The sequence below is a fragment of the Cebidichthys violaceus genome, unplaced genomic scaffold (assembly GCF_023349555.1).
Source record: "Cebidichthys violaceus isolate CVI_PGR_0920_01 unplaced genomic scaffold, fCebVio1.0.p SCAF_5, whole genome shotgun sequence".
NCBI classification, from domain to species: domain Eukaryota; kingdom Metazoa; phylum Chordata; class Actinopteri; order Perciformes; family Stichaeidae; genus Cebidichthys; species Cebidichthys violaceus.
This window is the reverse complement of record NW_027176705.1, coordinates 5779552-5805533: the sequence shown is the minus strand read 5'-3', so window position 1 is coordinate 5805533 and position 25982 is coordinate 5779552. Positions and strand designations below refer to the sequence as shown.

The following is a 25982-nucleotide window of genomic DNA, read 5'->3' as shown; positions in this document are numbered from 1 at the left end:
CACTAAAACGTCTATGTGTTTCTGTATGTAAAGGTGCATGATTAATGTATATTAGTTCTGGTTCACAAGTGTTGTAGTGATAGACTGAGTAATGTGAGCTCATTATTACATTGGTTTGTATGAATAGGTTAGAATGTGAAAACAGCTTTTTGTATGGTGTAGTTGTTTCTTGTCTGCTTGTCTACTTCATGATCCACTTTCTCATAATCAAAGAAGACTTGCTCCTCCAGACAGCCACTCATATGCAAATAAAACACATTGTATGTTCAACCTTGGCTGTTCAACTATCACAGGTTCATTACTTCATTTAAAGAAAATACACACAGCTAGGAGCTGGGCCACAAATAAACAAATAGCAGAGTAGGTCCAAAATGTGAACAGTACAAGTCATGTACACCTCAAAGTGCACAACTTCAGCACAGCAGCACAAATGGAACAGATGAAAAATGTGGCCTAAAGTAACTATCCGTTTTGTGTAGAAAACAGAAATTATGAACAATTTCTTCAGTTTGATTTTAATAATAGCTATGGTCACACATGATTCATTCACTTCAAAGGGATATAATGCACAATACCACAGCAATATTATTTCAAAATTTGAGGCCGCCACCTAAAAAGATGATATCCATTGTCATTGTGCATTATTATCATGATAACTGTGATGACAGTGTTGTTACACCACTTCAAAAAGTCTTAGGTTGAAGGTAAGGGTGGGTGGTTTGATATGCAAAGCATGTGACTTTGACACTGTCTCCAGTCAGTGTTAGTGTGTTTTACCCTGAAGGCAATCTTCCCTTGACCTCAAGCAAGTAGTTATAGTTGCGATAACTAAAAAATACAGATCCGAAAATGCTCAAGTGGTTGATGGAACGGTTAACACAAATTTGTCAGGTTCCCTCTTTAAGGCCTTCACAAACTGGGGGTCGAAAAACAAACAAAACGGAAAAGAAAAATACTTGCATGCGAATATTTCACATCACAACTATTCATGGCAGTGATGCAACTTTGCAAAAGTTGCAACACTTTTTTCAATAAGATGTTCAGATATATTTAGACAGGGAGAGGACCAACCAGAGGAGCCTTTTGACCCAGAGCAGCATCTGGCCGTCTGTCTGAGGTAAATTGTTGTCCAGCTTAAGCTAGTTTCCTTTTAGTGAATTTGACTTCCCTCTGGTAAAGGCGGTCTATATGTCCAGGGCTTTTATTGTGCAAGCTGAAAACGGAAGGAGTGGATCTGGTATGTGCTTGGGATTGGTGGATACCTTTATTAGTGGTGCGAAAGCTCAAAAATCTTAATCTGACAAAAAAATTGTAAATTTACCCACATGAAAAACTAAAGTTAAAAAATTATATCAATGTGCAAATTATTTACTGGAAAACAAAATACAGCCCGGTGTGTAAAGGCCTTCCGATCTCAACCCATTACATTCTTCTTGGTACAAGGTGAAATGTGCCCTCAGTGAAATTGTTAAGATCTGTCTGATGATTTAGGAAGTATTTCCAACATTTGTGTATATATACACAGTATATGTGTGTTTTTTGGGTGTATGTTACCTGTAAATATAGTAAGATGTGATGAGTCCGTTGGGTTTTTGGGGGGGTGACCAGTGGATCTCCAGGACTCTGGCTCCAGCTGCCTTTACTGTGGGAGGCAGCAGACCTTCTGGGGGGGTCTCTAAAGTCCGCACATACAACCCGTCTCCTACACCACACCCATCTCCAAGGGGAACTAACAGGAACAATTTGTCACAGAACACACAAATGTCTTCAGTGCATTAGACAGTTCCCACGGCTGACAATCTGTCTTCTAATTTTTGTAGTTTTAATTTCAGAAACTATCCTCCAACCACACCGCAATGAGCCTCTGAATTGTATGGCTGATTCCATTGTCTCTTATTTAAAAAAAGGAATCAACGACAAACCACAAACAAAAAAATTATAAACACAAAATAGCATCTTTTTTCATGCTCCTCTGTCAACGCTTGCATGATGGCACATTTTTTAAGTCAATCCAATTATTAACAAAGCTCTAGTGTTTAGCAATCTTTAGTGGCCGCTGAGCACAGCTAATTGTAATGGATAGTAAATCTTTCAAACTGAAATCAGTAGAATCAAATACTTACCAATTTGACAGGCCTGCACTCTGATGTGGTAGACGGTGAATGGCTCTAGATCTGTCACAGTGAGGTGCCGGTCTTGGCCAGCAGGACGCATTATGGCTCTGTCACTTCCTGGATTTAACAGGATGATGTAGTTTACAGGCTTGCTGCTGTTGAGCTGAGCTGTGGAATAGCAGAAAGACCCACGGGATATGATTATCTTTAGTTAGCTGTGTTTTTTGCTTTAGTACATATATCCCAAAAAAAACAAAAAAACAGGATGAATGATGTACTCTTACATTTCATGAATCCAGGACACACCAAGTAATGTAATATCTTACATTATTAGGTAAGTTGTAGATATGCTGTATGTTTGTATTGCTACCAAATGATCGACAGTGCACAGGTATAGATGAGTATATAATATATAGATGATTTTTATTTGATCATGTTAAGTCTGTATTCAAATGGTTGGATGTGAATAATTGTATTAAAAGAAGTAACTATCTGTAGAATATATGATTTTCTACAAGCGCACCTACATACTTGCTCATACTTTTGTCTCAAAACTGATCTTGCCTTCACAATCCTGGCACCTTGGTCTCACAACCAGACAAAAACACACAAATGTATACATACAGAAACACCCACACAGATACACACACGCACCTAGACTTTGTTAATATTCTCACCGGAGGTTTTTCCATAATTCAGGCCAACTGTATTGTGATGGGTTATTCAACATTCATGAACTCTGGATATCTTGAGAACGAACTGATTACCAGACAAATGAAAGACTTCAATTATTCACCCCCCAACTCACATATGCACACATGCACCTAAACACATACACACGCACCTACACACACCTGACTTCAGCACACTCACGCACACACTCACACAGACAAACACACACACACTCACACACAGATCTGAATGCATCTCTCATTGATCAGTATTTTGCTCTGCAATAGATGTTTAATCGTCACTGCGTTATTTAAGTTCTATTATTTACAACCAATCAGCTGTTTTGCCATCTCCTATTTCACACACATGATGCCCACAATTACAAATGCACACTTACATACAACAAAAATCATGCACACAAATAAAGTGCTCTCTCCCACACACACACACACACACACACACACACACACACACACACACACACACACACACACACACACGCACACACACACACACACACACACACACACAGAGAGAGGCAGACACAAACACAGTGATGGAAGAATTGATCCGAGAGTAAATGTCTTTTTAATAGCCATACGTCAGTGCTTTGGCAGTCAATGTATGCATATGAAGACACAAACACATGTGCATGTACGTACACACCGACAGTCACACTGTCAGAGAGTCTGACACACGCACACGCACACACACACACACACACACACACACACACACACACACACACACACACACCTACACTTACACTTACACTTACACACACACAAGCCAAAAACACTCCAGACTCTGGGCTCAGGGAGTTAACCAAGCGTGAGAACCCAGCCGATATTTCCTCACCTTTAAAATCAACCCGTAATGACAATAGAATAGGCCTGCCTATGGAAATGTCTCCACAGTGATGTGTGCACACACACACACACATATACGCACACACACACACACACACACACACACACACACACACACACACACACACACACACACATGTATAAAGATGCATGCATAAACACAGACACAAATATTCAGAAACAAAAGACACACACACAACACAGTGAAGTGTCTTTGCTAGTTGGCCCTATAAGCGGTTTCTGAGATAGGAAACCAGCCTAATGAGAGAGTAATAGTCAATGATAGATGGGTTGGGGCAGACAATCACTGCCCCATAAGTATGAAACTCAGCCGTGAGTGTATGCTCGTGTAAACCTGTGTATGTGTGTGTCCAGGTCTTGAGAGGCCAGAAGGTGAATAGAAAACTACTCAGGGATTTTGTTTCAGTCTGACCTTTCTCTCTGTCTCCTCATATCAGAGGAAGAAGCCATTCACAGGAAAAACATTGTGAGTATCATATTTTTTTCTGCCTTGTAGCGATAAATCCAATAAATATGACATTGTTTTAATGTTGGTTAAAGTTATTTAGACTATTGGGAAATCTCTTTATGTAAACCTTTTTTTCTGGAAAATAACTGTAATAAGAAACTGAATGTATCATGGTAACACTCTTCCCAGTTCCAGTGAGAATGAAAGAATTCTACTCTTATTTAGAAAAGCTTGTGCTGCAGTGTGACAAGTGCATGTTTAGTGATCTATAAATTAGAAGGTTAAGTCAAATGGAGTCTTCCCCTCTGAAAACAGATTTTTATTTCTTACAAACACTGGATTGAGCCCCTCTGGCTCTCTGGGATCACTTCTTAGTGACTAAATTACCCACAATGCCACCATAAAGCCGTGGAAGAGTGAGTTTGTGCATGCATTAACAAAATAGGTCAGAGGCTTGACTGGTTAATGGTGCATCTAAACATCAATAGAGTTGATACGTGGAAGGAGCCTCTGGTTCTGGAAATGTTTTTCTGTAAATTTCAATTCAAAATGTTCTTTTGTTTCATGATATCGTCAATGCTCCTCAACAGTCCCCAAGATAATTTAACAATGATCAGTTTGAATTTGATCAACTTTGTTTCGGAGTCTAAATGTTTGAATTGTATGTAATGTATACATTTTAAAGTGTGACAGCTCCATACACAAATCATCTTTGACATGATTAAGCGCTGCTACAGAATACCTGAGTTTATATAAATCTTCATTAACTAACATCAACAAGTTAGTTTTATCATCAGAAACCAAAACAGTGTCTAATCCGTAATGCCATTGTAATTCAAACTAAATACTCTTCGCTAAAAATGATTTCCATCCATCAATCCATTCAGACTCACCAGGAGTGGTCCAGGCAAGAGAGATGGAGTGGGGGCCCAACACTGTCACATTGTGGGGAGGTTGGATCCCAGTGGGGCACCAGACTGGTGTTTGTATAACATATTTGTCACTTACACCGGTCCCACCCCCTGTGCTGGCCTCCAGCTCGTACACATACCTGAGGAGATGGCGAGGTAAAGAGGTAGCAGATAGCAGATGAGGGTCACAGAGAAATGAGGGATCAAGGGAAAAGGAAATAATATGCAGAAAGGCAATGTTAATGGGGCAGTTTCACACAAAACAGTCCAAGTGTATTCAGCAGGAGCTGGTTGAATTCATTGCTTAAAAAAATGAAAGTGAGTTTTATTAATACATCCCAAATAAATGATAAAATGTCTTAGCACTTTCCACCAGTTTCTTACACAGTCCTGGTGGTTATTTACCTTGCACAGGAGCTGGATTCTATACTTATGTGAGCGAGAATCGCGAGATCACATATCACACGAAAATCCAGCTTGCTGGGCTTCAAGTATTGCGTTTTTTGTCAATACTTGAAGCCAGAGCTCGGACCAAGCAGCATACTGGCAGCTATGGGTTCTTAATTTGAATTATGTGTCACAAGTGTCATCTTAACATACCACATACACTGAAATATTTGAATCTACTATTCCAGCCAGCAACATGAAGCAGGACAGCATCAGGTCTAAATGTTAAAGAGGCTCTCAAACTGGACCAGGGTTTATGCTGTTTTGATGGTGTATTGTCACACTGTGAAGAGTTAATTATGGCAGCAAAAATGTTGTTTCCCATAAGCAGCAAATCAGTTCAAGCCTACCAGTAGCATGTGAAACTATATTCTACATTGTTTGGTTCATTCTTCTGTGATTTGTGAATTTGCATATACTCAACAATGCTGTGCGTATTGGGCTGGAGATAAAATGTAGAACAACAACTAACTCAGCTCAGCTGTGCATTATACTTTCAGGGAAGGTCAGTCCAGCTGTGCAAACACAGTGGTTTAATTGATGAGGAAATCAGTTTTTTATGTATTTAAATGCGTGTGAGTTTCATCAGCGTTGTTGGAAGATTATGGCAACAGGATTGTTGGGATTGGTACAGGAAAACCTGAAAAATTTTATGTAATATATGCATTTATAAAACAGTGATATAGAAGAGCAGAGTCCCCAGCCTTGCGTTAGCACAGGGGAGAATGTATTCTGTCACTTTTAGAATTAAGTCTAACTATTGAAAAAACATGTATTAAGAACAACTGCCAAAACCTTTTACAATTTAGATCAGCCTGAGAACATGGATCACCATTTTTTTTTTCCTCACTTGCCTCTCAGGACTTTTGTACTTTCAATTTGTGATTAATTGATCAATTAAAACGACGACTGGAAAGACTCACAGAAATCATGGCCTCTTGCAAGCGACCCCCGCAAATAGAAGTCTGTGTGTGTAAACTCATACGGTGACTGCACTTGAGGTGCATTTCTTTCTCTCTCTCTCTTTCTCTCTCTCTCTCTCTCTCTCTCTCTCTCTCTCTCTCTCTCTCTTTCTCTCTTATCTGTCTCGCTGCCTCTCTCATACCATTCTTTACCTCTCTCGCCCATGACATCATAAGATAGATTTCCCTTTTAAGAGCGTGTGGCTGGGTGGTACTAAAGCCTGCATTAGCTGTCTAAGTGGGCCACCATTTAACATTAAAAGCCTTTAATTTGCTATAAAGTCCAGTACACATGCATTAATAGGCGGTGGTGTTGGGTTATTGTTCCTGTGCAGAGCGTTTTAAACAGGAGGCCATTAGCACCTCTGCAGTGAGTTAGAACACCGTCAGGTAAAGGTATTAAAACTACTCATATGTTACTTTCATAGACACACACACACACACACACACACACACACACACACAGAAAAACATAAATAAATACACTTCACTGAGACACACCAGCTGTGGAGAGGAGAGACAGAAAGAGACAGAAATCCTGAGAGGAAGAGAGCAAAGCAGAGTGTGATGGAGAGGGAGACTTTTATCATGGCATAAGGTTTCAGTGGGAGAATGAATTTAAACAGTTCATCACTGGAAGATATTTACTTAAATGTAAACACCGCCTTGGGATATCAAAAATAAAATGGTGTGTGTGTGTGGTAGGTAATGGGTGAGAGGGGCATTTGCATCTGTTTGGATGTGGATGTGAGTGTGTGTGTGTCCTGCGGGGCCAGCCAGAGGGAATAGGTTAATTCTCTCGTCATCTTAGACACTTCCTGGGCTGCCGAAGCAAAGTGACAGCTAATCAACATTGTCATAAATAATCAATGGCCACTTTGAGCAGTCTCACGCACAGACACATGCGCACACAGACAGGCATGCGTGGGTACACACACACGCGCCCGGCAAAAACACACACAAGACCGCCTGGATAATGGGGCCGGTGCTCCCTGTGTAATTCTTGGTGCAGGGCTAAATTGGGAAAAGAAGGGAAGGAGGAGAGGAATGAGGTAAGAGGGAAAGGATGGGAGGAATGAAAAGTGAATAGGAAGCGAGACAAGTGATGAGAAGCGAAGGGTCGAGACGGGAATGCCTTCTGGCAGACTATCTGGAATTAGGGAAAATTAAACGTCACACACTCATACAGTCCTATCTTCTTCTTCCTTCCTTTCTCTTTCACACACACAGAGGAGATTCGAGTACTGCAGGGTGTTATCCCAAGTATTCTATTTGGGGAAAGGAGAAATAGTCACTGGAGAGAGAAGGCCAAGGAGAGAAAGGGGGAGACAGGAGAGAGGGAAAGGGGGGTATCATTTTACACTCTCATAATTAAAACAGAAAATCCATCTCAGAAAAAAGACACGGATTAATAAAGGTTAAATGAAAATAAACAGATAAATAAAATCTCCGCTCCACTGCTGTCTGTAAGCAAAAGCCAAATCTGATTTGTGTTTTAATGTGTGTGCGTGCGGTAATGTTTGCATCTGTCATGGGCATGTCAAATATTTGCTCATTAAATGACACAAACAGACATATACAGAGTGCAGTCCTGAGAGAGAGACATGGATGGGACGATACAAGAGAAAACATGACCCCAATATAAACACATACACTCAAATGGGAAAATATTGGAATTAAAGGGATGATTAATTCTGAAGCTACAAGTGAAGTGTGTTTATGCATGTCTGACTTCTGCATATGTGTACACTCTCAAATACGTTTACATTCGTGTGTGTGTTTGTGTGTGTGTGTGTGTGTGTGTGTGTGTGTGTGTGTGTGTGTGTGTGTGAAGTGTGCGAGTGATCGCTCTCTACCTGCGGTTTGGCAGGAGTCCAGTGTCAGTATAATTCTGGTCACGGTGGTCTCCAGTAAAAATAGTGCGACCGTCTCTGTTCAGTCTGTACTGGGAGATGTGTCCATTAGGCTGGAATGGCTGATCCCAGTACAGCTCCACCGCAGATGTGTTTATTATCAGATGTCTGGGGCTTGACCATACACCTGAGAAGCAAAAAGGGAGAGAAGACGTGGAAGTGAGTGCTTCCCCACATTAATTGGCACAAAACATTGAAATGTAGTCCTCTTTCTTTATTTCAAACAAATTGAACGTAAAGTGCATTACCTCATGTACTCAAAGAACTTCTGTTATCAAAATGAACAACAGCAAATCTAAAAGCTTGTTTTTAATTAACCGAGAACAGGTTGAAGCACTGTTTTGTTTACTTGAAACTGAGAATAGTTATTTGTATGAGAATGCAGATTTTTTGAGGCATGACTGAATTATTACAATGGTGAAGAAGACAGTAAAGTTTGTTCTGAGATTATAATGAAACAGGAAGAAGAAAAGAACAGAGGGCAGGCAGACGTAATGTGGTTCTAATGTGTAATTTAATTATTTTGAATCAAACAGAACACAAATGGTCTAAAACTCTGTGTCCAGGAGGAGGGCTTCATTGAGATTAAACTCAAATGAAATTTGTTAACTAATATATAAACGCAAACATGCATCAGATATATTAATTATAATCACACATATTAATGCATTTTAGATTATATGAAATTATATAGTGGGCATTAAGACACAAGGAAAAGTGTGGGGGGTGGTGGGGAGGCGGAGCTTAAAAAAAGAAATATAATTAATTTATATAAAACAATAAAAAAGAGGTGTCGAAAGAAAGACAAAATTTGGATAACAAGGGGTTGAAAAGCTGCACTAAAGGAAATAATAAGATATTTCGATGGAAAAGAAATAGCAAAAATATTGAAACCTTGGAGGAGAGAATAGGCAATATGTTTCAATGGGAGGAGAAACAAGATGTCGAAGAAGATGGAAAAAAAGAAAACAGATGTGGAAGGAAAAGATCAAGGGAGACAAGAGAGGAGAGGCGGTAGAGCGGAAGAGACAAGAGAGAACATGAAAAAATGAGAAGTGCATGAAGAGAGGATAAAATCCTTCTGATTGAAGTTCTTTAATAAATAAAAATCCAAGACAGCATTTTAGCCGGTCTACAAAATGAGGCTTCGTTCCACTGTAGTTAACGATGAGAGAGAGATAGAGAGAAAGGTTAAGGGTAGAGAGACATGGTATAGGGAGACCAAAGAAGGGTGAGTGAGGGGGAGGATTCACAAAAGGAAAGCAGTGGGAGGAGATAAGAGAAGTTAGAGGAGCAGAGAGGAAAATGAGGAAAAACTGAAAGATGAAGTAAGGAGGACTTAGACAAAGGTACATGTTGTAGAAAGTATTAACCATATCATATGGTTCAATTAAAACAAGCCTTAATAATAATCCCATATACATTTAGAACAATGTAACATATTTTTGCCAGTATGTCAACAAAAGGCAAGAATATATACACAAATTCTTTGTACATTATTCTGGATCTTACATCTGACAAAAGATGTTTAAGACCTGTGGAATCGCATTCACAACTTCATTTGTACATAAATGTCACTACATAAAAATCAAACAGAGAATTTCCTAAATTTTCACTGAAGGTTTAAAGGTTTAACAGGATCTCAAGGGAATTCATTAGTGTGTGTGTGTGTGTGTGTGTGTGTGTGTGTGTGTGTGTGTGTGTGTGTGTGTACCAGCAGGGGAGGCTTGCATCGTGCATCCTGTGGAAGGTAAGCTGGCTCCACATCCAACAGCTGTGCAAGCCACCAGCACATAACTGTACTCTGTGTACGGCTGCAAACCTGTAGCACACAGACATGTATACATTTATGATAAATAAAAGATTACAAAGAAACTTACACTTATAAGCACACGAAGGATGGAAAATCACACACATACTTCACCAGATTTTTTTACAATAAACTCCAGATGAGTTTATTGACTCATTTATTTATTATTGATGAAAGAGGGAAGACAAACGTCAAAATGAAAACTAGGCAAAAAAAAGTAAAAGAGAGAGGGGAAAGCTTGCCTAGCCCGTATCACAAGCTCTCTTCCGAGCCGTTTTCTCTCTCCCTCTCTATCCATTTCACTCTCCCTCCCTCTGTTCTTTCCACACTCTCTCAACGGATGGATCCATATCTGTCGGTGTTAAATTATGCATGCCATAACTCAATAATGAAACAACGTAAAGATGGGCAGCCGCGGAACTGACATGGGATAGGACCGGTCCAACGCTGTAATGTCATCAGCTTTTGATCTATGATAATTATGATACCTCGGTATGCGTTTAGGCTACAGCGTCCAGACATGATTTATTTATAGGCACCCGCTATGCAGTCTAAAAGAAATCACATAGCGGTCCTTTAACTGCAACCACAGGAAAATCTGTTTTTGGTGTTATATTGAACCTTTTATTGGATGATTTAAATACTGGAAGTTGCTAAAAATTCCACATGAACCTAAACAAAGTTATCCTTGAGTTGAAAGCACTTTCTGGTGATTGAAAACCTTTGTCTCCTTGGGATATATTTTCTGCCCGGTTCTTGATATACGGTGGATGGATGGGGATTAATGGATGGATGCAAATCCTTAATGTTGTCATGGGGGTTGACTGGATGTTTTATGGTCATTCACTTAGCTGACAGCATACAACAGCTTACAAATCAAATTGAAGGGGAAATGAAAGAACTAAAACGACTCTATTTCAAAAGGATGAATGCAAAAACAGGCATTGCATGTTCAGTGTGTTGAATTCTTAATTTAAATTTAAATAAGTGAAGTAATACATATTTTACAACATTACTGTTTTTTGAAAGCTACATAAATATGTTTTAATATTGAGAAAAAGTCATGCTTACTTATGTTTTGTAATAACATACATTTAAACCAAAACATAATCATGTTTAACAGAGAGACTTAATTTTTTATATCTAAACATGAAAGTGAAATTTCTGCTATTTAATGGCTCTCCTTCTATGTTTAGTATAGCAGGGCAAATAAACAGTACAGGACTCTTAACCACTATATGCAAGATATCATTTTATGTCATTACATATCAAAATCAGTGATCACACCACTAATATAGTAAAACAAAAAAATCTCAATTTTACTATTTGTAAAGTATATATTTTTTAATATAAATGTCCCCTAATAATCTAAATGATCTATTGATGCTTCCAGCTGAGTATATTTGGATGCTGACAGCCAGAGAGGGACACCCTACTGTGTGTCTCAGCTGCTACGCATATCGGTATCCATCCTGTGTTGACTACATACGGCAGAGAACATGTGCACCAACACACACAGACACACACACACACACACACACACACACACACACACACACACACACACACACACACACACACACACACACACACACACACACACACACACAATCTAGCGCACAGCGGAGTGCTTCACCACGGTTTCCTCACGTCTCTTTCTACTGCTTAGCCTGCTTAACATGCCTCGCAGCCTGCCACGCTTAACACAACCTCTGATCAATGTGCGTGTGTGTGTTTGTGTGTGTGTGCAAATGTTCTCACATTGTTGCCCTGTGTTTGGGTTAAATAAAGGAAGTCTGCCAGCCATACAAAAGTACTTGTTGAAGCGTAAGGCTCTGTTACACTATTTAACTGTGCAACTAAGCGTGTTTATATGCGTGTGTGCACTCCAGCATAGTAAATGATATCTACACTGCAAGTGATGTCATTTGTTGCAACACTGAATAAAGCAGTAACCCTGCACTGCATTTTCTTACATACGGACAGATAGAATGACACTACGGGAGTCAGAACGGGGCCGAAAATTGGACAGACAACTGCATTTTAATATTCGACACAGAACCCAAGTAGACAACTTCACGGGGCAAGGAGGACGTATGACAATGGCTTCATATGTAGTGAGAATTAGAACAGTACGTTGAATCTGTGTGCATAAACATAATATTAAAAATGCTTTAAAGTGTTGCCCATGCCTATTAATTACTAAATTCAGTTCAGGAAGCAGAGAACATGGCTGTAAAAGAAGATTTATCCGTTCTGCCCTCTGTGAAAGGAGCAAACAGTCAGAAACTAAAAGAACTACAAGGCCAAAAAACTAAGATCCTCTCATTCTCCAACTGCTCTGTCTCATGATATTTCAAACACAAAACCAAAACAAACACAATCATACTACTCATTCAATGTGCATGTGCAGATGGATGCAAACACACACAAACACCTTTGATCTTTCTTGGTGCGTTTAAAATGACCTTTGACAGTCAGCCTGAAGAGGGCAGTGTTGGTCTGCTGAAGAAAATACACCATGTCTACCATGGTGTGTGTGTGTGAGTGTGTGTGAGCGCATATAACCGAAAGAGAGAGATGTGCGTGTGTGTATGTGTTTACCTGCACTGTATGTGCGCCTACCAGTGCAATACACACATGTGCTTATGTGCTTGATTATGGAAAAGATAGAGGAAGCTTCAATCATTTTTACAGTGATCACCGGGAAGCGAAAAACGTGTGGAGGGCGTTTTGATGTGAGCAGCCAGTGACTCACTAAGTCAGAGTGAGACCAGGCGGTAACAGTCGTAGTGAGAGCTGGACACAGTAGAGATAGGTGTGTGTTTGTGTGTGTGTGTGTGTTTGTGTTTGTGCAAGACAGAGAGAGACACAGAGAGTGACTTTGGCAGCAAGACAGAGTAAAGAGTTGAAGCTTACATTCAATTAAAAAAGTAAAAGAGAGAAAGACCGCTTGCGAGAAAGAGAAAAAAAAGAGACAGGATTGTGAGACTGTTGTTGTGGATTTGTTGTGGAAGTATGTGTGTGTGTGTTGCAGTAAAAGTAACTGATTTAAAACTGCTTTTTATTGACAGGTTGCCATTCCCTGTTTACATTAAAGAATATGATAGGATGATTGGCACAGGCCACAATACCATACAATTTACCCTAACCCTAACCCAGTTAGAGAGGGAGAGAGAGAGAGAGAGAGATGGTGAATTGAAAGAGAAGATGGAACGAAGGTGCGAAAACCAGGTAGGAAAAAACGAGGAGACAGAAATGTGAGATGTGACAGCTGAGAAAGACACGAAAGGCTAAAATGGAAAACAGAAAGAAAGAAACAAATAGTATGAAAAACTAAATCTGCTTTATCTGCATAACAAACAGAAAAAACAGATGATGCATCAAGAACAAGCAAAAAAAACAACAACAAAAATGAGAGAGAGAGAGAGAGAGAGAGAGAGAGAGAGAGAGAGAGAGAGAGAGAGAGAGAGAGAGAAGGGAAAGGAGAGCTTTGATAACACCTCTCCTAAATAATTAAGAGTTTGACTTCCTGTCTGAGGCTCCCTAATGCAGCGATTGTCTGGGATGGAACAATGAGATCAGGTTCACACACACACACACACACTCACACATACAGAGACGCACACACACAGAGATCCCCTAAGCCAGCAAACCTATACATGCAGGTGAAACTTATAATACAGTACATGGATGCAAAATATGCACAACATTCATAAACACAAGTGCATGTGCACAACTGGACAAACACACATACAGACTTAACTTGCACACACACATTCCCAAATCTCAGTATGGATGACAAGGCCGGGAAGTTGAGAGATAAAAATGTGTCTACTGGAAAAACTCATTTTTTTTTTAATTAACATCTTTTAATTGTGTTGCAAAGGTCTTACTTTGCTCGCTTACTGTTGTGTTAATATTTTTGAATTTAGAGAAATAGCAAAATCTTGAAAAGCATAAATTTTTTGACTGAAAAGAACAACAGTAATTCATGAATGTATCACTCCCATTTCCAGTTTTTAACCAATATATAGAGCTTCATATATATATATATATATATATATATATATATATATATATATATATATATATATATCTTTATACATTAACTTAGCTTGAAGTAAATACTGAATGTGTTAACACTCACCTAAGACTAACATCTATCTCAGAAAACATCACTCTTCACTGCCGACCCATTGAGTTCCACCAAGTTAGAAGCACAAGTCATGAAGTTTAAGGGTGTGTTTGTTAACTAGTTAGATAAAAGACTAATTTAACAACAGTTACGTTGACACTTCTCTTGAAAGACAGATTCAGGATTGATACATGAAAAGAAAAGTTCTCTTCGGTCAACCTTTTCCCATGCCTACATTCCTGTACCTATAGCACGGACCAATCAGAGCAAGGGGGAAACGCATTAATAAATAAAAGAACATACTCTATTCCCTGCTGTTCTGAATTAATAATGAGCCTACAAACGACCAATTAAACACATGATTAATGCCATAATCTATATAATTGCAGGCAATAATTCATTGTGAGCTAATGATAGCAATACTTAATATCGATTCACATGGGGTGTCTTTGTACAGTTGTGCTTAATTCTTTCTATGAAGTGTCCCTTTTCAGAATTGCTAAAAATGCTATTAATAAGTCTATTTCTTGCTTTTCCTAAGGCAAAACATTGATAAACAGGAAACAGTAGAAGCCACAAATTTGTTTTTACAATGTTAGTTTCTGGCATCATAGAGGCAGCTGCTTACTTTTAATTCAAACCATGCAAACCAGTTACAAGCAACACTATTTGAAACATTAACATTGATTACAGCGCTTATAGAAGCTCCTCTCCCCTACAAAATACCATTCATAACAGGCTGTTAGAGAGGAGTTTTTTGTGCCATTGCTTTTGAGATGGAAAAACTTTTTTTCTGGACTGAAGCAAACAACAAATGTCTAAACGATTTATTTTTTTTGTTGAAAATTTGTAATTTTTGTATATGGCACTGTATTTTTTAAATCTTTATCATAAACAACGACGTACTCTGTATCATAATATAAAACAATAGTACTAGTTTTATTATAATTGTCATAACAACAGTGAATTTATATGAACTTTTCTTAATAAACGAATGCCTCAGGGACCAAAGTGATTTTAATAGAAAATACTCCATCAGATATTTATCCGATCAAATAAGTTACAACACTTCAAGAGTGATTCAATTTAAAATCGACATTTCTGTAGCTAAAAAAGAACATTTCTCCAGTTTCTGTGGTTTGAGTGAGGGAGTGAGCTCTTTGAGCATCTGTCTCTGAGAATCGTCAGAGAGATGCAGAGAGGATGAATGATGGCGTATTAAACATTAAGGATGAGGGAGTAGCACAGCAATTATTTCTGTTCATATTTCACTGAAAACACTTAGATACATCCATCCGTCTTTTCATCTGTCCCACTCCTTCTTCCTTTTCTCTTTCACTCCATTTCAAAAAGTGTCATTCTGTGTACCTGTCACTCCCTGGCTCAACTGCTACCTCTCTGTTTTACTTTTTACCGTATTGTTTTTGTTCGATTTCTATAGGTGCACGTTAGTATGAAACTGCAACAAGAGCTATGATTTAACAGCACTTTCTCATTACAAAACCAGCACATACACACAGTATGAAGATGAACACTTGAGTCTATATTTTCACTGCATGTGCACGTCTGCATGGAAATGTTCGTTAAACAAACTAAATTATTGTAAAACACAATATCACTAATGTTCAGTTCATAATGGAATGTAACTTTAATATTATTCATGTATATTTATTCTATTGAATCAAAACTGAATTAGGAAAAAGAGCAGATAGGAAGGTGAATAAAAAAACAAAGCCTTTAATAATATATATAGTAGGGTTGTTCTGAGCTGATATGCAGAACTGGTTTGGGATCACTCAAGGTTTTTTGTAATCAATCTGTAGTGGCAATAAAATGTTGATCCATTTTTTTTACTTTTGTTATTGTACAACACAGCATTGCAATACATTAAGACACAGGAACCTATTACTAATGAATAGATGTGTTGTTAGAAAGACAGTTGCAATGTAGAGAGACAAGAGCGGGGGAAAGAGAGCGAGAGAGAGAGAGAGAGAGAGACAGACAGAGAGAGAGAGAGAGAGAGAGAGAGAAAGAAAGATAAAGAGAGAGAGAGAGAGACAGACAGACAGAGAGAGAAAGAGAGAGAGAGAGAGAGAGAGAGAGAGAGAGAGAGAGAAAGAAAGAAAGATAAAGATAGAGAGAGAGAGAGACAGACAGACACACAGAGAGAGAGAGAGAGAGAGAGAGAGAGAGAGAGAGAGAGAGAGAGAGAGAGAGAGAGAGAGAGAGAGAGAGAGAGAGAGAGAGAGAAAGATAAAGATAGAGAGAGAGAGAGAGGAACTCCCCCAGTAGTGGTTTTGGCTGAACACGCAGGGTTTTCCAGTGTCTCACTGGGGGACAGGGGAATTTCACACACGCATGCTGGTTGCTTACACTGGCACATGGGGCTGGTACAGTATTACAGCACATTACCATCTCTATTTGGCATTGTTTGCTTTGCCTCATGCCTACACATACAAACACACATGCTTGTGCGCACACAACTCCTGACCATACAAGCCAACCACAGGCACCATGGGAATAGTCTATTGGCTACTGGCAAAGCCGATGCCTGGTCTGAGTCCAAGACAGAGCAGAGAGCAGAGCTGTGAAGGGAAAATGCTACTGAAATCCAGTCGCTCGACTCTTACACGTGAACATTTAATACATACAAATCAAATCAGCTTTTAAACACTTTAAATGTTTAAATTTGAAGTTAAATTAATTATTTCAATTCCAGAGGTGGGTAAGCATATCTTTTGATTATATTCTATTGGCATTTCTCTGTTGTGTCTCCAAAATGTTTTTATAAAGACAACACACTTTTGCTTTGCAATGTGTCATGCAGTTGTTTGTGTCTGGATGTGTAAGTGTGTAGTTACTGATGGCAGCAGGCCAGCAACACACAGGGTTGATAAAACCCACAAATCAGACAATCCTGACATCACCATGTTTGTGTGCATATCTACAATATTAAAACAAGCCAACACTTACATACTGTATTTTGAGTGTTTTGTAAGAGCACAGTGTCTCAACAACTTTTGTTGTGCTGTTTTGTACTGATTTTTGAGTTTTTGTTTTGTGTGTTTTATGTGAGCCTGAGCTTGTGTGCCCAACTACTATGTTTGAGTGTGCTTATGCGCTTGTTGTGTGTGTTCATGCGACTGTGTTTGTGTCTGTGTAAGGGACTGGGCCAGATAGAGTGTGGTGGGAATCAGTTTTAAATTTAGTCCTTAGATGGCTTCCAGAAACCAGCATACATACACATTTACATGACAAAGAAGAAAAAAGAAGAAGGGGAGGAGAGAAGACGAGAAGGAGGAGAAAGGAGAGTGAGAGAGAGATGACAAAGGCAAGGAGTGCAGTGAAGAATATCTGGAGTTTGAGGTCAGGAGGTAAGAAAACAGGAGACAGGAGAAAGGGTGAGAAAGTAAAATGAGAGAGTGTTGAGGAACAGAGGAAAAGGAAAGGAAAAGTGAGGCATTTGATAATCTCCGAGAATCTTACCGGTCACAGTGTAATTTCTGGGCCGATCGATGTGTGTAAATACGGTTCCTACACCAGTCTGGTTCAGGTGGTACTGTTGTATGTTTCCATTGGGACGAGTCGGTTCAGACCAGCTCACATGGAGGGAGAAAGGGCTTAAAGCTGTTACCACTGGAGGCTGCACGTCCTCTGGGACTCCCTGGACTGTCACTGCCGCCACCTAAACACACACATGGACATTCACACAAAAAATATATAACTATAAAATACAACAGATTTCTGATATTTTTCAGAATGTAAAAGATGTGGATAACAGATGGATTTCTGCTGTGACCATTTATGAATGTAATTAACACAATCCCAACGCAATAAAAAACTGCATCCAAATTCAGGGCTTCTCTTTCTACGGTAGTAAAAACCTTGTTGATGACATAGAAAGACATTTGCTGGTGATTTAATTTATTTCCCAAAAAATAAAACAGAAAGGTAAAATTTGGACAGCAACACATTTTTTATGTTAAGCTGTCAAATACACCCAAAACAGGGAACAAATGAAACCAAAACACAAACTATCACCCACCTGCATCATGGAAAAAAACATGCCATACTGTATATAGCACCATAGTGTTAGAGCTGTTGTATTTGTTGAACGTAGTGAATATACTTCTACCATATTCTAACATGTATGACAATGCAGACTATAGAATCCATACACAATAGTATATTTTACTCATAGAACCCATTGACCTAGAGGGAGGAACCTTGTAAATACTGTTAATATGCGTAAAAACTGGCTGAATGCAAAGACCATACTTTACAGTACAATATATATATATGTATGTATTAGCAATTTAACCGAGAGCAGTGAACCAGTGTGAGAATACTGGAGACTAGTAGCAACTACTAGTAGCAACTAGCAATGCAAAAAAATAAAAAAATCACTGATTTATATTATATTGTTGCGAGTGACCATTTTATTGTAAATTCTTTGTGTAGTATCTGTGGGCCCCTGTGAATGCTGGGTGAATGTGGAGACCACAGAATCACAGGGCAATCTGCTGCTAATGGCAACAGGGATATCCTGCCTTAATAGACTGTCACTAGCACTTCCCCCACCTGTCCAACACAGTGCTATGCAATTAGAAGACTGCTACTACAACTAAGGAGACACACACGCATGTGCACACATATACACACAAACACACACACACACACACACACACACACACACACACACACACACAGGTACATGCAGGTATGCACGCAAATACAAAGAGGGGGAAGAGAGGAAACAGAAAAGGAGGGGGAGAAGAAGATAAGGAAGATGCAGAGAAAGTGTTGTATCAGTAAGTGCTTCACTGTGCGGTTAACTCAGATGTCTGTCAAGATTTAAGTCAAATGTAAAAAAAATATAACCAACTATTATATTTAAGTGTACCCTAAATGCTGTAAACTTAACATAAAGTTGACTTAACTTTGCTTTGATGGAGAACTTAACTGTGATCTATAGAAATTAGCATCCAGAGTTGAGCAGCCCATTGATTTAGAGACATTACATATAAATGTGGGAGCCAATGAGACAGAAGTACTTGGGTAATCCAGGTTCCCTTTGAGGTGCAACTAACTCACTAGTGATAGTACCTGGCTCTATGTAAACTTTTTTGATTCGTGCATCTTATAGTTTATTGATAGGGTAGATTTGTAAACATGGCAAATAATCATTAATAGCTCAGATAATAAATAGATTAGAGATGCTTACATTTTACTCACATGTAATACAAAGCTGCATGCATACATGAAAGCATGCGTCACAAGGATACTCTTCAGTCAACCCTTCTTTCTGTGTAGAAAGGAATGGAAACTTGGAGGGTCACAGGATTGTGAGAGACGTAAGGAAAAGAGAGAAGAGGGAATGTTGGACACTAGATGACAGATAAACTTGCTGCTTGGACAGTGGAAAGGCGTGAGGATGAGAGCGGTTAAGAGACGAAAGAGACTACAGTTAGGAGAAACCGAGGAGTGCGGCGTTTGGATCAGGAGGATGACAGAAGACAAATAGCAGAGAGAACAGGACAAAAGGATTCGAAGACAGAGGCGGACCAATCGCTCTTCCTCTCTCTCTAAGTGACCAACCGTATTAGATCAGCACCTTCTGTTGTCACAGCAGGTGTGCGTTTCTGTGTGCCTGTGTTTGTTTGCCCGTGCCTGTGTGTGTGTGTGTGTGGATATGTGAGAGGGCTGATGCCAGGTAATTGCAGTGGTGTATTAGGTTAGCCCAAGTTATCCCATAATTGGGACTGTTTGGCCAATTTTCACTGGTGTACAAACTAATCCAACTCACTCCCTTTCCACCCTCTGCCGGGAGTGTGTGTGCTTGTTTGTGTGAATGTGTGTAAGTCTGTGCATGTGAGAGAGGTAGCTAGACAGAGAAAGCGAGGAAGACAGAGATTGAGTTTGTGGTGGAACTGCGTATGACTTTCGGGTTTGTGCATGTTCTTCTGGTCATGTAGTTTTCAACTAAATGGAAAAAAAAGTTTCCAGCAGGACAACCAAGGAGCCTGCTTCCATAGAGAAATGTTTTTTCTATGAGATGTTAAGTTGGTGCATCGTGTTTTATTCTAATATATTCATGTGATATATTAAGTGTACAGTTCAGGCTTATATACTAACACCAACATCTCCTGAAAGCAAAACTTTTGTGGGGAGAAAGTACATAATTCAATGTCAATGTCAGAGCTTTACAGTGTCAGTCTACCTGCTTCAAATAAAACTATTGAAGGTGCAATGTGTAATGCCGAGCCACCAGCTCTGAAGAGATCAGGGCAGCATTTCATCTACAAACTAATAGGCAAGAAAATGCAAAATTCGACCAATAGTAGATCCCAGAAACTGTAATTCAGCCAACACAAACCCCGGCTACGGGAGTCACATTGGGCTGATGGCGCACTAGGTCAAACCTGTGTAACTGCAGCAACAGAAAGTTTACTGGTCCGGCGGGGAGTAGAGGCAGTCCCCCAGGATCAGACCCCTGGAGCTGAGTTTGCACCGGCTGAAGTTGAGCTGCTCACTGCTAACTGGGGGTCCCTTTCTTGGAGCTACCGCACACTCTACTCCCAGCAAGCAGCCTCCTGGTGGCAAGGAGGATAAGGCGAAGCGTGAGTCGTTTTCTCATTTCTGCCACTTTGGATTTAATTCATGGATGTATTATTGACAAGCCATCGAAGCAGCTCTACTTCTTCGTCCTCTCATGTTGGACTTGGGCTGGCTGGATGCTGCAGCGACTCACTATTGCCTTTCAAGGTACAATTGGTATTACAAAACTGGACGGGGCATTGCTAGTCAGTTAACATGCTCATTTCAGTAGATATCTCTGTAACACAATACATAGTCGTCTAACACTCAAACCCTCTTCACATCTCTTCACAATGTTTGTTCATTTTAGTAGGTTTTAAAATAAAATTCTGGCCGGATCTTACACATTGCACCTTAAAGTAATGCACTCATTATTAGAGACAATTTTCACATTATGTCTTCAAAAGGGTTTTACAATTTTACATTCACATACAGAAAATAAATCTGACTAAAGACAGACAATAGGAACCATCTAGTAAATTACTATTCCTACCAACTCCACTGAGAATCAAATGCAAATTCTACTCTGAACAGCTTTCATTTGTAGCTTTAACAAGATCAGCCAGGAGACATTACCCAACCTAGTATACACTGGCAAGTGGGAAAAGGTAAATCATTTCACAAAGTAGCCTAAATGAGCAAAAGAACCAGATCTTAAGGTTTTTTTCTCCACAATCTACAGTTAAATGTTGAGTGAATACAGACAATGTAGAAACATGGCTACAAGTAAGTAGTATAAGTAAGTAGTTGCTTGCCAGCACATTATCCATATTGCCCTGATATGCCGATAGTATTTTGGACTTTGTTATGGATAGAAGTCTTTCTGCGTCCATATATCTTTTAACGCAACTTCAAAATAAACATACAAGTTCATTAGTGCTGCATTTCTCTTAGGTTCACCCACATTACCTGAGCTCCACTCTTTGCATGCGTCTGGCTGCTCAGGCTAGAAAGAGTTACCACATGACGATGACCATGAACACAGACTACTGGCTTTACTTACAAGTGGCAGTTTACTCATGAGTACATCCACTGATATAGATTGACTTTGCAGGTATTGGAGCCAAGCAAGGGGGACATTAGGATCTTTTAATAAGGTAGAGAGAAATCCAATAATATTCTCAAATCGGCATATGCTTTCACTGAAATACATTAAAAACAATTGAAAAATGAATGTCTAAAACAATAGCTATGTAATAATACTAATAATCACTATGTACATATTGACTCTTCAGCTCACTGATCATTCACCACTCCTTCCTTTACCACTGTCATATATCCATCCATTCCTATTTCACCCACGTCATCTATCTCCCCAACAATCGTTTATTGTATACATTAATATATCCATCGTCTATTTTTCTGTCAACCCCTCACAACCCATTCAATCAACTCTACCTCCATCTCATTCCCTCTCATCCATCCACCCTCCAGTGACAGACCTACAGACTTCGTTTTTTACGTAAGAATATGCTCATCAAAATGATGACATGTTAAATTAGCTTTAAAAAAAAAAAAAGCCAGAAAGACAGTTTTCAACGTGAGCTTTCATCACCCCTAAGCTGGAGAAATTAATTGTTGTGGTGATATCAGCTCTGCTACAGCCAGAGAGATAGTAGGGGGAGTTCTGTGTGAAGCTATTATGGACGCTATCACAAACATCAGGGAGGCTCAGCAAATCCAGAGCCTCGCATACAGGGAGAGAGCGGAAACAAGGCTAAATAAAAACTTGTTCCGACATGGAACAACATCCCACACTGTAATTGTTCAACAACAAAGGTCAGACACAAGTTTACAATTTGTAAAATATCACTTTCGGAACAACTGAGCACCTGAATTATGATGTAAACAACGTCTAGAAAACAGCAGCTGAGGAGGCTTTTACGAGAGGGTAAAAGGGCATTTAAAGGCCACCGGCAAAGCAATGGATCAGATGAGTAACCAACTGCAGAAGGCCATCGCTGCAAGGTTGCTCTTGTAAGTTTACCAAACGTGAAGCAGGGGGCTGCATGTCCAGGCAATTTCTCCTTGACAGAACAAGGAAGAAAAAGTGATTGTTGCACACCTGCATTCAGACAGGTACGGGGTACTTCAGGTGTGTAGGAGCAAAAGGGATGAGTCTTAGTCACAAAGGCCACTCATGAACACTGTTGACTATTATGGTAAATTTATTGATTACCTAAGAAGAATTAGATTGTTGTTTCATGAAAGAAATAATAATAAAAACACTGAGTTGATTATCAATTAGAAATATACCCACATGTGTATTTTAACTCAAAGCAATGTTCTCTTTGTGCTCACTGTCTCACACACATACACTCCTTTAATTGTTCAGCCTAAATTAAAGAAATGAACTGAACTATGGAGTAAAGTGGTACTTAGTTCAGTGAAGCTCAGTCCATCTTTAGAGGAGCCATTAGATAATCATACAGGGGAATAATGTCTTCAGGAAATGGGGTGCTACAATAGAGTAAGGTTTTGGAAAATGTGAGTGTGTGTGTTGGTGTGTGAAGAGAGAGAGCTGTACATGTAGGGCTGACAGGACAGAGACAATTAAATAGCATAGAGTAAAAATCAACAGAACAGACATTCCCTTTCCAACTGTCGGTGCAATTGGTAAATATGTACAAAATAGCTACAATATAAGTGTTACTTATAAGTCACTTTTTGGTTGTCTCAAAAGCTGATATTTCAAGCTTTAAAAAAATGCATTCCAGCTCAGTTCTGTGTATTTGCTTTGAATGCTCCGAACTCCCAGCACCCCCTGAACTTTATACTCCTTAAAACTTGAATACTGATGTAGACTCTGTATCATATTTGTGAGATGCATCATTAGTCTGATACAGCAGAACTGTAGTAGTAATGACAAAAAGACACATGTAGTCTTACCTGTGTGCTGTCGGTACAACCAGCCCGGTTACAGACCCTCAGCTGGTAATTGTATTCCTGGAAAGGCCTGATCCCACCCACATCAGTGAAACTGTTTTCATCACCACGGTAGCGCTCTTGTCCATCTCGCAGTATAACATAGTGGGTGATGTCCCCTGGTAACATGGAAAAGTTACTTTTTTAATCAATGTCAGAAGTTTCTCAATATTCAAAAGATGTGAAACGTCTGGCCTTGTTGACTTTCAAGCCAAAATTCACAGTAATCTTTAGAAAAGGGGATTTTTAGTGATACATGCACACACGCATACACACCATTAGGCCTGGCGGGTGCTTGCCATAACAACTGGATGACGTCATCTCGTTCACCTAAGCGACTCCAGTGAGGCGGTGCCACTCCCCACGGTTTGTCTTCACTGGTGGTCACTGTTGTAACGTCACTAGAGCTTCGTCCAAAGCTGTTCCAACCCCTCACTCTGTACTCATAGGTGGTGAAGGGCTCCAAGTCAGAGTCTATTAGAGAGTAAGTAAGGTAGGAATGACAGAAGAAAAGGGGCAAGGGAGGTAGAACAATAAAATAAGGCAGGTTGCAATAAAAAAATCAACAACTTTGTCAGTAAGATTGTCAATATATTGATTTATGAATCATTTACCAACACTGGAACAAGTACAAGTGATTAATACTGTAAGTGCACACATAGTAAATTATGCTAACAATCAAGTTGTCAATTCAATGCATGTTCTCACTGAAAGAGCTAATATAAAATAATAAAAAAAAATATGTGGTGATTGGTGTAAAAGAGACATCTATACATTGTGGTAAATATAAAATCAAAAAAGAGAGAAAAAAACCCAACTGTAAATTATCAAAATCCAATACAACAAAGACTTTCTGCTTATTTGAATTATTGACTGCATTTCTTTAATTTGACTTTACAGTCTGTCAATGTGATGAAGTTGCAATAGTAGAGAAAAATCAAGATAAGCAATTCAAAATATACTGTGTACTCCTCACCAAGCAGATTACAAATATAAAGACTGTAAGTAGCAAACTAATTATGATGTATTTGTGCCTTCAAATATATAACTATTGTACAAAAGGGTTCAGGTTGTGACATTTTTGTCCAACATGGGAGTTGTACTGCCAATGTAAGCACACTTTATATGAACATATACCAAATATATGCACTATCACTGGTGCATAGTTGTAAACGTCAGGCAGTTACTGAAGCATTCTGGGAGACGGTTTGCAACAACCCTTCTGGTGAGGTATACATACAGAAGCATACATACATACAGATGCCCTTCCACACGCTCACACGCACATGTGCATTATATTTAGGAGTGTTAAGGGACTGCTGCTGTAAATGAGACCACGTTTTAACCGCCAGTCTGGGACTCTTGTCTTTACTACTGTGATAACTGAAGCAGCAAAACACACACAGCGACACACACATTTAAATAAAACACGGAATGTGTTTGCATAGATACATGCCTGGAAATGGAATTTCTGTGTTTGATTAAGAACCAATTCCAAAAAATCTAAATTAAAATTGGGTGTGGACAATACAGTATATATTTATATCCCTCATTGCACATGTGTAGCTATTTGTGTGTGATCTACTTTAGGATTCTTTCCCAGAGAACCATAGCATGATACCCTGTGTGAGTGTGTGTGTGTGTGTGTGTGTGTGTGTGTGTGCATGAGAAACATCTGGTGTATGGTGGGTGGCGACAGCTTTATGTGCCTCTGCCCAGATGGTGTCACAGCATTGCCTAGAAACTCTTATCCTAACCGCACCCCCCACACACACACACACACCCACACACACTACAGAAGCACACTTAAATGGTAACTAACTGGACACTAACGCACACAGAAAACATGTAATTATTGCACAACTACGCATACACACATAACATCCACAACTAGAATTAGTCTTGATTAAACAGACGCATCTACCAAGATAAATAATGTGTGGACAGACTGAAAATCCTGACTTACACGCCCACAAACACCAACACACACATACACACATACCCCGGCCACACCACAAACTCCCTTTAGGCTGATAAATAGTGGAGAATGTTGAAATGCCATTTAAACGCCCATCTTTAAGTTTTAATGACACACAAGTGTACAACGCAGATAGAGTTACTACGTTAACAGCTACCAATGTACAGTCCAACAGCT

At 39.4% G+C, this 25982-nt stretch overlaps 1 protein-coding gene across 1 annotated transcript in view; it reads right to left on the bottom strand.

Moving 5' to 3' along the window:
* ush2a (Usher syndrome 2A (autosomal recessive, mild)) overlaps nucleotides 1-25982 on the bottom strand; it is a 195904-nt gene that overhangs the window by 29176 nt on the left and 140746 nt on the right. Inside the window, exons 64-71 of the mRNA XM_068730789.1 lie at nucleotides 24104-24301; nucleotides 23792-23946; nucleotides 17792-17990; nucleotides 10072-10179; nucleotides 8301-8484; nucleotides 5018-5175; nucleotides 2124-2282; nucleotides 1555-1717 (exon numbers count right to left, since the gene is read on the bottom strand). Of these exons, the coding sequence (XP_068586890.1) occupies nucleotides 1555-1717; nucleotides 2124-2282; nucleotides 5018-5175; nucleotides 8301-8484; nucleotides 10072-10179; nucleotides 17792-17990; nucleotides 23792-23946; nucleotides 24104-24301 (1324 nt within the window). The remainder of the gene's footprint in view (nucleotides 1-1554; nucleotides 1718-2123; nucleotides 2283-5017; nucleotides 5176-8300; nucleotides 8485-10071; nucleotides 10180-17791; nucleotides 17991-23791; nucleotides 23947-24103; nucleotides 24302-25982) is intronic.